We start from the raw sequence: 14,808 nt of genomic DNA on the forward strand, positions 1-14,808 counted from the left end.
CACCCAGGCCCTGCTTACGTGTGCAAGACCACGGGGCTTCAGTGTGTAGTGTACTCTGGATTGGCAGGAGGTTGGAAGCACCAAATAGCCTAACCTGGTCCCTCAGCAGGCAGGAGAGGGGTCATTATTTTCTCCTAGCCAGAAAATGGCTGTTCCTCAGAATAGAGAAGCCCCCGCAGCCTCCTTAGTTAACATGTCTCTCTCTTTACAGGGCCCCACATGTCCTTCTCTAGCCATCTGGGACCATGGTGTCTCATGAATCTTTATTACACAAAAAAGGACTGTGCACAATGGCTCAAGGCTTAGTCCCAGCACTCAGGAGGCAGAGGCAGGTGGATCTCCAAATTCGAGGCCAGCCTGGTCTACACAGAGAGCTCCAGGACAGCCAGGGCTACACAGAGAAACCCTGTCTCAAAACTCCCCCAAAAATCTGTTTCTGGCCAGGTGTGGTGGCGCACGCCTTTAATCCCAGTACTCCAGAGGCAGAGGCAGGTGGATCTCTGTGAGTTCTAGGCCAAGGCCAGTCAGGGCTGTATAATGAGACTGCAGCAAAACAAAAAGCCCACAACCCACTCCCCAGCCTCTCCTCCAGATCTGCAAAATGGCTTATGTGAGAGCCAAAGTATAGAAACAGGCGTGAGACCTGAGCCTGTTTGGAGGGGCCTGTGAGGGAGATGTGAGTCTTTGGATCATCAAAATGTTTCAAAATACTGGGAACAAGAGCTCAGTTGCTTTCAAAGTATCTGTTCATACCTGAGACTGTTCCCACCTGCAGCTGAGACCTGGCTTCAGAGGTGGCTGGTGGAGGTTAGAAGCAGAATGTAGCAGGTTTTCTCTCATGCTCCTGCCCAAGGCTGCCAGGCTGCAGTGCCCAGCTTGAGGCCACCAATGCCCTCCAGGAAGTACTCTTAATGCTATCCTTCTGAGATCTAGGCAGAGTCTGTGTGGTCCCAGAATGTGGTTCCTGGACCATGTGTTCTAACACATCTCCAATTGTCACCTGCTAGGAACCAAGGACAGAGTAGCTAGAAGGTGTGGCCTGGGCTTAGGGCCACACTAACAAGAGGCAGGGGCCCGGTGGCAGGACCTTGAGAGAGTAGGGCTCTTAGGCCTGGTGGTCCCCTCCTCACTGCCGCTTCTCATCTGCTGAGGGTGGGGCTTAAGGGAGCTGAACCAGGCAGCTGGTTCTGGGACAGCAGCCGAGTCCTGGGGAGTTCTAGGATGGAGAGCTTGGCCGAAGAGGCTGGTCTAGTCACGGGCCTTGTATCCACCTGTGGTCAAGAGTCCCAACTGTGTCTCTGCAGGCACAGGAGCCTGCTGGTCCAGGAACTTTCAGTTTCTGTTACAGAAACATAGCTGGGGTCTGCATCCGTTGAGAACCAAGCTGGCAGGAGGCGGCAGGTACCCTGAAAGTTGCTAGGATGGGAACTCGTAGTGTCTCAGTTGGTCATCCGCCACGGACATGTAGGTGGCCCTCATGCTGGGAGAGTACTGTGGAGGAAAGCAGGGGCAGTCAGAACAGGGCACAGCTCGATGCTGGGTCAACCTGACATTATACAGTCTGCCTTCCCCTCTGTCGATGCTGGTTCCACACCCATGCACTCAACTAACTTTGAATCAAAGCTATTAAAAAACAAACAAACTAACCAACTAACTAACTAACTAACTAACTAACTAACTAACTAACTAACTAACTAAAAGAAAAATGCCTGTATTGAGCATGTATGTATTTTCTGGTTTTCTTCTATTGTTTCTGATACTTGTTTATTTAGACAGTGTCTTACTTTGTAGTCCAGCATAGCCCAGAACTCCCTATGTAGCCAGGCTAGACTCCAGCTCAAAAGGGTCTTTTGGTCTCAGCCTCCAGAGAGCTGGGATTATGTACGTATGTCACCACACCCAGAGGCAATGAGGCGCCGATCTGTAAAGTCACACTGCATTAGTTATTCTATGTAACCCGGCCGTGATCCTGAACATATCAAACAGCACATCGTTTTACATGAGAAGCCTGAGCATCCTCAGAGTCTGGTATCCTTGGGATTCCTGGAGCCAGTCCTCTGTGGACATTGAGGGAGCAGCTGTACTAGCAACGGTGCTGGGAACCGAGGATGACAAACTCGGCCAGGCACAGCAGCCAGACGGCGTTTTTATCACAAGGTATCATGTAGTTTGGGGGAATACCAGGGCAGCTTGAGAAGCTTCATGTCCACTGACGCTTCCCATGTGACATCCATCGGGGCCCCAGGCTGTAGCCTCCAGCATAGCCAGCACACAGAGAGCAGGGATGGCCCTTCCTCCACCCCCAGCACCCAAGCTGCACTCTCACTGAGGCATAGCACTGGGCTGTATCAGATGCACCGGGGAAGTTCGGAGCAGTTAGTTAGCAGCCAGCTGACTGAGGGGCTCGGGGTCCGAATCCCAAGAACGCATCATACGTGTGTAGCTGCCACCCACCTTGGTTTTTTGTTGTGTTGTTTTTGGTTTTTTGTTTGTTTGTTTGTTTCAGACAAGTTCTTTCATTAACCTAAAGCTTAACCAGTAGGTGAGGCTGGTTGGCCAGTGAACCCCAGGGATTTACCATCTCCACTTCTCTAGTGTTGAGACTACAGTAGACTACCATACCTAGCTTCTTACAATGAAGGCATACATTTTTTATATATTTTTATGCTTTTTATAATTCTGGAGGCTTGAATTCAGGTTGTCACTAAGGCATGCCCTTTACTGACTGAACTTTTATCCAGTCCCTATCTCTACATTTTACCTTCCCCGTGACTACGGCAGAGGTCTTCTAACCTCTCCTGGCCTCTGTTTTCCCACTTGAAAAACAGACTTAAAATAATTCAGCCAGACCCTTTCTATGAGAGGCCTCAAATATCTAGGGAGTTTAAAAGTCTTGATGCTCAGGCCACACCCACCAAGATTCCCCCCCCCCCCCCCCCCCCCCCCCCCCCCCCCCCCCCCGTATTGAGGTAGGACATAGGAAACAGAAAACCAAACTTTTTCAAACTGTCACCAACAGTTTGAAAGTGCTGCTTTGGCAGTTCCGGAATTCAAGATGCTGGGACCCAGCCAGTGCTCCACTTCCGACACAGGGCTTCTCCTTTCATTTCTTGTGCCCAGAACACCAGAGACCCTTGACACGGAACCCCAGAGTCAGCATTTCCGTTTCTTCTAAAAAAATTTTAGGTTTATTTTATGTGTAGGAATGTTTTGCACTTGCTCCACGTGCGTACCTGGCCTGCAAAGGTCAGAAGAGGGCATCAGAGCCCCTGGAACTGGGAGTAACAGGTGTTGTAAGCCATCATGTGGGTTCTGGGAACTGCACCTGAGACCTCTGCAAGAGCAGACAGTGCTACTTGCCACTGACCCACCTCTTTAGCTGTGAGACTCTACATCCATCTATCTAACCCCTTCCTTCCTTTCTTCCTTCCTTCCTTCCTTCCTTCCTTCCTTCCTTCCTTCCTTCCTTCCTTCCTTGTGGTTTTTTGAGACAGGGTTTTGGGTTTCTCTGCTTAACAGTCCTGACATCTACTTTATAGACCAGGCTAGCCTCAGACTCACAGAGATCCTCCTGCCTCTGCCTTCCGAGTGCTGGGATTAAAGGCGTGCGCCACCACTGCCCGGCTGATTGTGCATTTCTTACCAAGCTCATTACTGCTGCTGGTCTTTTGACTGCAGGAACAGAGTCTCCTGGCCTCAGAGACATTTCTGAGGTCTAGGTCACACACAGCAGCAAGCATGCCACTTGGGATAGGATGAGGAGGAGAAAGGGGCATGAGGCCCTTCAGGGAGCCCAGTGCATCTCCATGAGGTGATCTTGTCTCTCAGATACACGTACAGCATCTAACGATGGTCCAGTTGTCATAGCCGGGGCAGGATTGGGGATGGGATACTCTGGACATCTAGCAAGCCAAAGCCAGGTAAGCATGCACAGGCCAGTTTCGACACACAGGACCATCCTGTCCGTCAGAGCACTAGGACTGCTGAGCAAGGCAGTCTGAGAGTAGTGGTTCTCCACTCGGGCTCCCAGGCCAGCAGCAGCAGCTTTTCCTGGGAGCAGGCTAGGCATGTAAATCCCTGGGTCCCACCTTAGATTCCACAAGCCCTTTAAAAGATTTCAGTGTGCATATAAGCATGAGACCCTCCCCCTGAAAGCAATGGTCCCCAAACTTGCCTGTTAAGTGTATTAGACTTCAATCTCCCAGGCCACTTTCCTGGGAGGGTCTGTTTCTGAATCTGAGGAGAACCCCTGTGCTGCTATTATTACAGGAAAATGACAAGGGGCCACTGCTTTGGACTGGGAATCAAACCTGAGTCCTGCACTGGGCCAGACTGAAATTCAACATGGAGTCACTCACGCTAAAGTACTGCACGAGTGAGGTTTCCCCAAAATGGGTCAGTTTCAAGCAGGGTGATCATGAGGTTCCCTCTGCTTTAATCCTTACCCAATGATAAGGATTACAAGGATCTCTTTTACAAGACAGGACTTTGAAAAGACCAATCAGAATTTTGTTCCGTTGTTTCTGCTTTCCTTGGTCCTTTGCTGTCTGTAAAACCCATCTCTCAGGGCTGGGGTATAGCTTGGTGGTAGACAGACAGAGCATGTGTGAGGTCCTGAGTTCTAGTTCTCAGCACCCAAACAAACCCAAAATAAAACTTTACTATCCCTTTCAGGGTTTACAACAATACTGCCATTTTATGGGATGGGAGAGTTTAGAATTGAAGATAAAGCCAGAGAAGATCTTCAACTCAGGAATTTTTACAATCCCCCTGGGTTATTTTTGTTGGGGTCTAAGAAAGGGACTGGAAACACAAGAGAGATTCCCCTGGAGACAGAGCTATGGGGAAGACACTCTACTTTGGTGGCCTTGCTTCTTCTCACTCACCCCCTAACTCTGGTGACTTTTTTGGAGGGATGTGGATGAACTCACAGCTTGTGCCAAGAGTTCAGACAGCATATAGGGGTGGAGGGCGGCCAGCTGTGCCGTCTGCCCTGAGGCAGATGCCCACACCCTCATCCTGCCTGTTTCCATGGTCAACAGCATCAGTACCCGTCTCTCCAGATGTCCCTAGCAGGGGCAGAGGGTGGGAATCTTCCCACCGGAGCTGGCTGAGATGGGGCAGCTGGTAATCACCTTTGCCAAGGCCGTGAGGGTTGTCCTGTCCTCCAGCCTTGCAAATAAGGTCAGCTATTGTTTACCTCAGCTAAGGACATGGAGAGTAGCCTGACTGTCTCAAACAGAAGGTAACCTAAAAACCACTTTTATTCACCATCACAGTATAATGATTAATTCCTTTTTCACAGCGGCAGATTTTCCCAAATCATGTTTGGCTTAGATTAATAATAAAGTCAGTCTGTGTCCCTGGGGCCTGGCAGCTGGAGGGAGATAGAAAGATCTAGAAAGCTGACTAGCAGAAGACAGGGTGGGATTTTTAAAGGTGCCTCTAAATCACTTACTACATAAACCATGGGAGGGGCATGCCTGTGAAGCCACACTTGGGGGTAGGGAGCATCAGAAGGGTAAGATCAGTCTCAGCTATACAGTGAGCCATGAGTTAAGTGGTCAGCCTCGGCTACATGAGACCCTGCTTAAAAAATATTAATAAGGGGGCTGGAGAGATGGTTCAGAGACTAAGAGCACCTGTTGCTCTTCCAGAGGACCGGAGTTCAATTCCCAGCATCTATCTCAGGGAGTTGGTAACTCCAGTTCCAAGGGATACAACTCCTTCTTCTGTCCTCCCTGTTCGCGCGCACACACGCACACACACACACACGCACACACACACACACACACACACACACACACACACACACGCACACGCACATACACAAATAAAATTATAGTAATGAAAGAAAGGTAAGTAAGGTTTTCCGGGGAGAACACGGAAGTAGAGTTATGGGAAGGAAAGGAAAAGCAGGATTTGTTGCGGTCAGCTTTGCACGGGGCAGGCCAGGGTGCTGCTAACTGCCCATCTGTGCACTCCCTGGCTTCCCAGGGCCCAGGTCCACTTCACTGGTCCCCGGTATTCAGTACTTCTACCTTATCAGTCCGTGGTCCCCCCTGAAACTACCTGGATGCGCAGGTAGAATGCTTCCATGGGGGCAGACTCTCCTCAGGGACTTCTGCCCAGGCCTTTTCTTTCTTTTTTTCCTTTTTTCTTTTTGGTTTTTCAAAACAGGGTTTCCCTGTGTTGTTTTGGTGCTTGTCCTGGAACTCACTCTGTAGACCAGGCTGGCCTCAAACTCACAGAGAGAGATCTGCCTGGCTCTGCCTCCCGATTGCTGGGATTAAAGGCGTATGCCACCACTGCCCAGCATCCCAGGCCTTTTCTTATAAATGCCACACCTCTGTGGAGAATTAAAAAAAAAAAAAAAAAAAGATCCAGCCTGCTGTCCTATGACATTTACTGTCCATGATCACTTTTACAATGACCCATCCCCCAATGCTCAGGCATGTGCCATCAGCCTCCCTATTCCACACACAGGAGAACTGGGGTACAGAGGGGCAGAGGCCATGCCCCAGGTGACAGAGGCCACAGGATATAAGCTGGGATTTGAACCAGGCACCTGGGCACCAGAGTCCACACTGTTCCTACCTGCAGCTCTCTGCCGTGGCAATAATCCTGGGCTCCGTGGATGCTACTCTGGGAATAGACAGCATAGTGTTTTCTCCACTCGCCCATTCGCCCCGCACATCCTGGGCCCCTACCCTGGTACTGCTTCTTGGTTGGAAGTGGTAGAGAAGGCGAGGGGCACAGACCTCCTGTGGGCACGGCTCTGGGGGCTTCCGAGTTTTTGCTGGGGTGACCGGTAGCGGTTGTCCTGGGTAGACCACCACAGCACCACTCTGGCCTTCTACACTCAGGCCCCAGGATTGGGGGGAAACACAAATTATGAAGAAAAGGGCTGGGGCTGCAGCTCAGGGGCTTCGCAACAACGGACCACTTACTCATAAGGTCCTGGCTCCACCCTAGACCAAAACCTGAAGACATCTCTTAAACTTTCCCTGGTACAAAAAGGAAAGGAGAAGACGGTAGAGCAGGACTCTAGTCTCGACACCTGGGAGGTGGAGGCAGGAGGATCAGGAGTTCAAGGTCATCTTCAACCACGTGAGACCAGAAAGGAAGGGGAAGTGTGCCACTTTTCTGTCAATTTGACTCAAGCTAGAGTCATCTGAAAAGAGGGAAGCTCAGTTGAGAAAATGCCTCCATCAGACTGGCCTGTGGGCATGTCTGGGGGGCATTTGGTTGATTGGCGATTGCCACCTGAGGGCTCAGCCTACTGACTGTGGCCCCACTTCAGGGCAGGTGGTCCTGGGTTCTATAAGAAAGCAGGCTGAGCAAGCCATGAGGGGCAAGCCTGTGAGTAGAGTTCCTCCATGGCCTCTTCATCAGCTCCTGCTTGAGTTCCCTCAATGACGGACTAGGATGAGGACATGTAAGCCAAATAACCCTTTCCTTTCCAGTTGCCTTTGGTTCATGGTGTTTATCACAGAAGTAGGAAGCAAAACTAGGACAGACAGGAAAGACAGAAAGATGGACAGGAAAGAGAACCTCTTTTCCTCCTGCATTGATCCTTTTTAGGAAAAATACTGTAAGTGACTCCTCTCCTCGGGATCAAACCCAGGGCACCTGACATACTACGCAAGTGCTCTACCACTGACCTAACTCAGCCTTAACCTTTTTAAAAGGTGGAAGAGGGGCTGGAGAGATGGCTCAGTGGTTAAGAGCACTGGCTGCCCTTCCAAAAGACCCAGGTTCAATTCTCAGCACCCACATGGTGTTTTAAAACCACCTGTAACTCCAGCCTCTGGGGATCTGATGGACTCTCCTGGCCTCCACAGGTACCAGGCATGTACACGGTGCACAGACATATGCAAAAACCCCAAGCACATCAAATAAATAAATATGTAAGTAAATAAATAAAGTAAACAAGTAAATAAACAAACAAATAAATAAAAGCAGAAAAAATTTCCTTCCGGTCTTACAATGTAAGAATAATGTTTTTTTTTTCTTTTTCATTTTTTCCTTTGGAAGTAGGATCTCCTACATTTCAGGATGGTCTTGAACTTGTTCTGTGTGAGCTTGAACTTCTTGAACCATCACACCTAGCTTTACAAGGTGCTGGATTTGCACCCAAGACTTCATGCATGCTAGGCAGGGACTGTACCAAACTGATCCTAGCCCTAGGAGCAGTTTCTTGAGGACTGTGTAAAGGCCATTATCACAGAAGACACCCCTCGCCAGTGACCGCTTAGGTGCCTAGCTCCAAGATGGAGCTCCCTGACTGTCGTGATATGAGAAATTTGCTTTTCCCTCTGAGTAAAAACAATGGCCAACCAAGCATGGCTACCCTAACTACCAGGTGGATTTATGATAGGCCAGTGGAACAAATGCTGTCGCTGGTCCTCTTAGCAGAAGACAGAAGCCATTTATCTTGAGGACAGTTGTGCAATGGGCCATGCCCAGGAGGCCATCTAACAGGGTGAGATTGCCTTGTGTCTTTATGGTCTGGGTAGCTGATGGCCCATGACATGTATGGCAGGCAGTCTGCTTTAATGTCTGTTTGATAGAAAAGCTGTTGCCTTCTTTTCTGTCTCTGTGGGGATCATGAACTGGGTTGACAGGTTTTATCTTTGATTATGTCCCTGACAGGGACCAGGGCAGTGACTTTGCCACAGAAGGAATACTTACTGTGGGTGGAGGGGAACCTCTCCCGATGAGTGGCACGTTCTCGTATCGTGGGTTCCCACCGAAGAGTATGGCCTGGTTCCTGCGGGCGGAGAGGCGAGATCGGGCGTGTGTGCAGGAACTTGTGCTCATGCAAGTCGAGGGTGGTGGTGGTGGCAGGTGGAGGTGGATATGATGGAGGGTTGTGGGTGGGACAGTAAAGGACCAAGAGCTGAGCGTGGTGGCTCCCACCTGTAATCCCAGTACTCGGGGGAGAGGGAGGACAGCTTAAGCTGCAGTGTGAGACTGCCTCAAAAATCAAAAAAGTAAATAAAAGGAAAGAACACTCAAGAGCAGTGGTCCTCAACCTTCCTAATGCTGTGACCCTGTAATATAGTTCCTGATGTTGTGGTGACCCCCCAACAGTAAAATTACTTCATTGCTACTTCATAACTGTGATTTTGCTACCGCTATGAATTGTAATGTAAATATCTGATATGCAGGAAATCTGACATTCCACAGGTTGAGAACCACCGCTCCAGAGGGACCAGGGAAGAGGCCGCTAACAAGGGACAGATGCCAGGAGCACCATGGCTTGGAGAATTGCAGCTTCTCTGGCCTGGGACTGACCTGGGGGCTTGGGACAAAAGCCCTCGACTTGACACCTATAGTGTGCTTTTCTCCAGTGTGCACGGCTGTGGAGGGTGACGAGATGCTCCTATTGGGCAACCCGTGACCTCCGATGCCTCCCGCCTGTGTTTTTGGGGACCAAACACTCTGTCTATAAACCCAACCTCACTCCAGGGCTGGGAGGGCCACGCTGCCCAGCCTGGGCGTGGGAGCCTCGGGGGGTGCTACTGTGCGTACATGTACTCGGAGACAGGGGCATTGGAGATGGTCTGGGCAGGAGGCTGAAGGCTGCACTGGCTGCCAAGGCCGCTGCTGTAGCTGCAGAAACTGTGCAGTTGCCCTCTCATTGGGTTGTGGGCTGCGATGCGCCGAGCTTGGGGGTTGAAAGGGTCATCGTCGTCAATGTCATCATAGTCTCTGTCCCTAGAACAAGATGTAGAAGTTGGCCAGCCATGAGGGGTGAGGCAAAAGGCCATGGGGTCCTATTATGCTCCTCAATCTCTCTTCCTAGGACACTCTCAGGCCACGTGCATCTTCTTCAGCATCTACAAAGGCATGGTTCTCAGAGGTACAACTTACTCCACCTGACCCCAATTCCATAGCTACCTCTTCTAGGCAGCGCACCATACTGGCTACATACATGGTGGTGGGGAGGGGGTCCACTCACTCTACCTTGTCCATCCATGAGGTCCTAAAATCTTATCTCTGTCTCTCTCCATAAGGAGCCTGTAAGTTCCATCTTAACAGTAATATCTTTGACCCTCCCTGCCATTTTCTGGGGCCTCTCTCTCATCATGTCACCTTGCAAAGTCTTGCCTAGGAAGAAGAGCAAGGGATACTGGACAGCGTCAGGAGGGTTGTCACCATCTTTGGCCCAGTTACTTTTTCAGGGACCTATTTTAATCCCCAGGGAAATCCAGCCAGCCTGTGGGTACTGAATGCTGGACCCTCTGCTACCCTCCTTTGTCTTAGGTGACCGGCTTATTGGTGCCCCCCGCAGAAAACCTCCATGCGTCAGGGGCCACCTCCTTTCTGGTACCCTACCTGTTGATGAAGTATTTCCAGGCCCGAGGCCCTGCACAGGTCAGGGTGGAGAAAGCCAGGGCTGCCAGGATGGAGAAGAGACCAAGGAATAGCAGGCCCTCAATGCCATCGTAGCAGATACCAGTGAGAGCGTCCAGGTAGTCCTGGGGAAATAGGGACATGTCATTGCAGAGGGATAAGTGGCAAAGCCTAGGATCTGAGCCCTTCCATGGAAGCTCCTCTTCTTCCTGCCTTTGCCTACCATCTTCTGATGGATCCTCACCCAAAGCACAGTCGGCTGCCTTTTAGGGTCCCCACTCTAGAGACACCTGACAACTCCTTGGGACAGACTGCTCTATAAAGATTTGTTGACCTCCTACTGTATGCCAGACACCTGAGGCTGACTTCAAACCAAACATATGAGGTGGTAGCTAGTTGTAGAACTGGAAACAGGTTACACCCATAACTCTTTCATTAAAAAAAAAAGTTTATTATTTTATGTCTAAGTGTATACAATGTGTGTGTGTGAGTGTGGGCATACATGGGCTGTAGCACATGTGTTTATTCTAAATCTATATGGTTGTGGAAGATGTTGACATACATTGGGCTCACTGCTTGGGGATGAGGTGCTCAAGTACTCCCAGTGTCCCTTGCATTATTATATGTATGTGAGGTTAGGTTTTTGTTTTTGTTTTTAGACAGGATCTCACTGTGTAGCCCTAGCTGACCTGGAACTCACAGAGATCCACCTGCCTCTGCCTCCCAAGTGCTGGGTATTAAAAGGGTATGGCATCATGTCTGGTTTTCCTTCTCTCTCTCTGTCTCTCTGAGATAGGGCTCCACTATATAGCCCAGGTGGTCTTAAATTCATGATCCTCCTGCCTCAGCCTCTAAGTACTGGGACTACAAACATGCACCAGCATGTCTGGTACATTGTATCCTGGCAATGAGACTGAAACACTGACTTGCAAGACAGGGAGATGGATGGGTTGACCAGATGGCTAGGAGTCTAGGCAATGGGTAACTGTATATTCATCATTTAGGTCAGCCAGTGGGTAACTATATATTCATCATTTAGATAAGGGTCTTCCAATGCTCTAAAACTAACTTGCCCAGCCTTCCTAGGTTCTTATCCTAAGTTCTGGGGTACTCCCCTGCATCTGTCAGAGAGAATCAAGAAGCCAGGCACCTCCTTCCACTTCTCATTACTTGGCTTCAGTCTCATTCCAGGGCCTGCAGGGAGCCCAGGGACTCTTTTTCCTAGGTCTTTGCTGGCTTCTCTCTAGGAACATGTACCCTGCTGGTGTACCCCACACCCTCCACAGTCAGCCACCTAGTACCTTGTGCAGCCCTCGGCAATCTAGCATGGCAGTCAGCTGGTGCAGGCTGGTCTCAGAAGAGTTTAGCAGAATCTGGATGCCAAGAAGGTCTTTCTGAAGAAGGAGGAGGAAAAGAGGAGGCAGAGTGAGCAGCTGGGGAGGGCGTGCATACAAGATTACAAAGAGCAGCTGTGCAAAGAGGCTTTTTGATAAGAGGAAAGGGCCAAGCCACGGGGAGCGGGGCATGCACAGCTGGCAGAATGCTCACCCAAACCTGGCTGGGTACAGGTCGGAGTGTGGCAGAGGAAAGGGTGGATGGGGGTGGGGTTCAGCTAGGGCTCTCCTCCTCCCAACACAGCTGCCTGAGCGGCAGCCCCCTTACCTCTGCTGTAGGAAAGAGGGGTACAGCAAACTGCAGCAGGCCTACAACTTGGATCTGCATGGTGGTCAGTGAACGCTGGAAGACGGTCAATGACTGGGTGGAGAGACCACAGCCTCCCATGAGAATCCATTCCCTACAAGTCCCACAGCTACCAGCAGGCTTGTCCCCTCTAGCCACATCACCATCAGGCAAATGTATAGGAGGGGCAGGCTGTACCCACTGTGAAGGGTTTCTTGGACTCTGAATTCGGGGGGACAGGCATAAGGAACTGGATTCCATTGGTGTGGGAACACTGGACCTTAACTCATAGAAGAAAACTGTTCCCTAGCATTCAGATCCTGAGCCATCTGGTCAACCCAACCACTCACTACAGCGTGATTATGCTCCTCCCCCATAAGATGTCTTTCACCACATCCCTCGGGTATTTTAAGAGCTCCACAGTCATCTTGCTTCTCACTACTCAGATGTGGTCCTCATATGACACAGAAATTGTCAGGGAGCTTGTGAGAAAAGCAGAACCTTGGGATGCTGTGGGATGCAGCTCTCCAGGGAGGTGCACACTTATGAGCATAGGAGGAAGGTATAGAATGCAATAACCAAGAGCGAAGCCCCCTTCAGAGAATGGCTAAGAGAGGGACCACAGTGAAGCAATGCCCAGCTGTCCACCATTCTAGTATGTGGTGGGGCTCAGGGTCCAGAAAGAGGGAGGTGATGAGGGGCTGTGGGAAGGGTGGGGGTGTGCTTGGGTGGCTGTACCTGCTGGAAGGGGGCTGCTTAGGCTCTGACTGCAATGCAGGTAGTAGCGGGTCACCTCTGCAAAGCAATAGCATCAGTGTCAGGAAGCTCACAGGAAACCAGACCCTCTGCCCGTGCAGTGGTCCAGTCCACTCCCTTCTTTACTCAAGCTCCCAAAGAAGGCAGTTTTCCAGGAAGTGGCCCAGTGGTCTAGAGAAACCTAAGTCTGGGTTAGGGAGACGCTTGGTGACTACAGGAAGAGGTAAAGTGTAGGTAGTTGGATCCTATAGGCTTAGCCTGAGCTTGGGGAATGGCTCTAAGGACACAGGTCCCAGAGGACATTACCTGAGCTGATCTGGTTCCGGGTGTTGTTTAAGATGTAGATGTCAGGAGCCATGGCAGAAGTCACTGGTGCTCTGAGTCACGGAGATAGGAGTGGGTAGAGGAAGGTCAGACCCTTGGGCACCAGCAGGAGTGAGCCTGGCTCCTGTCGCTCTGGTCACTTGATCTCTAGCTCAGTCCAGGGGCAGAAAAGAGGCTGGGTGCCAGATTATCAGGTTTGAATCCTGGCTCTGTCCTTTCCTACCTGTCACCTTGGACAAGTTGTTCTTTTTGTGTCTGAGTAGTCTCACCTATTGTGTGGACATGATGACACCGTTCACCCCACATATGACTATTAATCCAGGGGCAGCTGCAGGTGTAAATCAGGGGTGGTTTTCCCTTGCTCTCAGGCTTATTTACTCTTCTCAACTGTGTTCTTGCCATTGCCAAGCTACACACTCCAGTGGTCAACCTATGGAAGGTCCCCAACTTGCTTTTCTTTTTTCTTTTCTTTTTTAAACAAAACAAAACAGAATCTAATGATGTAGCTCTAGTTATCCTGGAGTTCAGCGCCAGCAGCCCCGGTGTGTGCCCTCACCCCTGGGCTGGAATAGCAGAGATGGGGAGCCAGGCTGGGGTTGCTGGAGAGAAGCCTTGGTAAGCAAAGTAAGGTCATTGTCTTTGAGTCACACCTCAAGAAGCCTAGGATCCAAAGAGGGGGAACCAGGAACCCCTTTATGAGGCTTTACCAATGCTGAGGCTGGCCTTGAACTCACAGAGATCGGCTTGCCCTCTGCCTTCTGAGTGCTGGGATTAAAGGTGTGCATCACTATGCCTGGCTCCGACTTGCCATTTGAAGGGTGAGACTAGGAAGAAGTTCATCTTGGGGCCTGTGGGGCCAGGTTTCCATTGCTGAGACCAGGGGCAGGGAGTCAGTGGAACAGGGTTGAAGCTGGGTCATGGCCTGCCTGAGTACCACTGAGGCCAGTGTGACTGCATGAAGGAGGAGTGGCAGGGGGGTGCCATGCCCTGAGCCTAGAACTGATACAGGGTGCAGTGGAGAACTGGAGAAAGGGGCGCTCCGCCTTTCAGAGGAGCCAGGGCAAACTCGGGCTCCTATGCCCCATCCTAAGAGGCTACCCACTTCTCGGAGCATGGAACTCCTTCGGGTGGTTCTGCAACACGAGGGGCACTCTGTCCATTGCAGCATCACCCCTCCCCCACTGAATCAATACACAGGTTTTGAGCTCTTACTAGATGTAGGCATGGCTTTAGGACTAGTACTCGTCAGCGGCATGGGTTTGTGTCTGAGAGTAGAAAATGTGGGTGTCGGGTGGGGGGGGAGAGCATTGGGGATCAATAGGCTCCTCTAGATTCAAAACTTCTCCAGAGTACCCCGGCATTCATCTCCTTCCTCACACAAACACGACCACCCTCCTCCCAACAATCCAATCACCCACATGCACTCAGGACTGCAGAGGATGGTTTATATACAAACCACTAACATACATAATAAATCAGCAAGCCTATTATTATCAGTTAGAGCTGCAGCGCCAGCAGCCCCGGTGTGTGCCCTCACCCCTGGGCTGGAATAGCAGAGATGGGGAGCCAGGCTGGGGTTGCTGGAGAGAAGCCTTGGTAAACAGAGTAAGGTCATTGTCTTTGAGTCACACCTCAAGAAGCCTAGGAACCAAAGAGGGGGAACCAGGAACCCCTTTATGAGGCTTT

At 50.6% G+C, this 14,808-nt stretch overlaps 1 protein-coding gene across 1 annotated transcript in view; it reads right to left on the bottom strand.

Moving 5' to 3' along the window:
- Positions 1-249: 249 nt before the first annotated feature.
- Ttyh2 (tweety family member 2) overlaps positions 250-14,808 on the bottom strand; it is a 44,756-nt gene continuing 30,197 nt past the window's right edge. Inside the window, 9 exon segments of the mRNA XM_052756551.1 lie at positions 250-1,491; positions 8,695-8,773; positions 9,538-9,723; positions 10,345-10,487; positions 11,664-11,756; positions 12,025-12,137; positions 12,781-12,837; positions 13,105-13,156; positions 13,158-13,175. Of these exon segments, the coding sequence (XP_052612511.1) occupies positions 1,417-1,491; positions 8,695-8,773; positions 9,538-9,723; positions 10,345-10,487; positions 11,664-11,756; positions 12,025-12,137; positions 12,781-12,837; positions 13,105-13,156; positions 13,158-13,175 (816 nt within the window). The 3' untranslated portion in view covers positions 250-1,416.

Source organism: Peromyscus californicus, unplaced genomic scaffold (assembly GCF_007827085.1).
Source record: "Peromyscus californicus insignis strain IS unplaced genomic scaffold, ASM782708v3 Scaffold_3__1_contigs__length_106647218, whole genome shotgun sequence".
Taxonomy (NCBI): domain Eukaryota; kingdom Metazoa; phylum Chordata; class Mammalia; order Rodentia; family Cricetidae; genus Peromyscus; species Peromyscus californicus.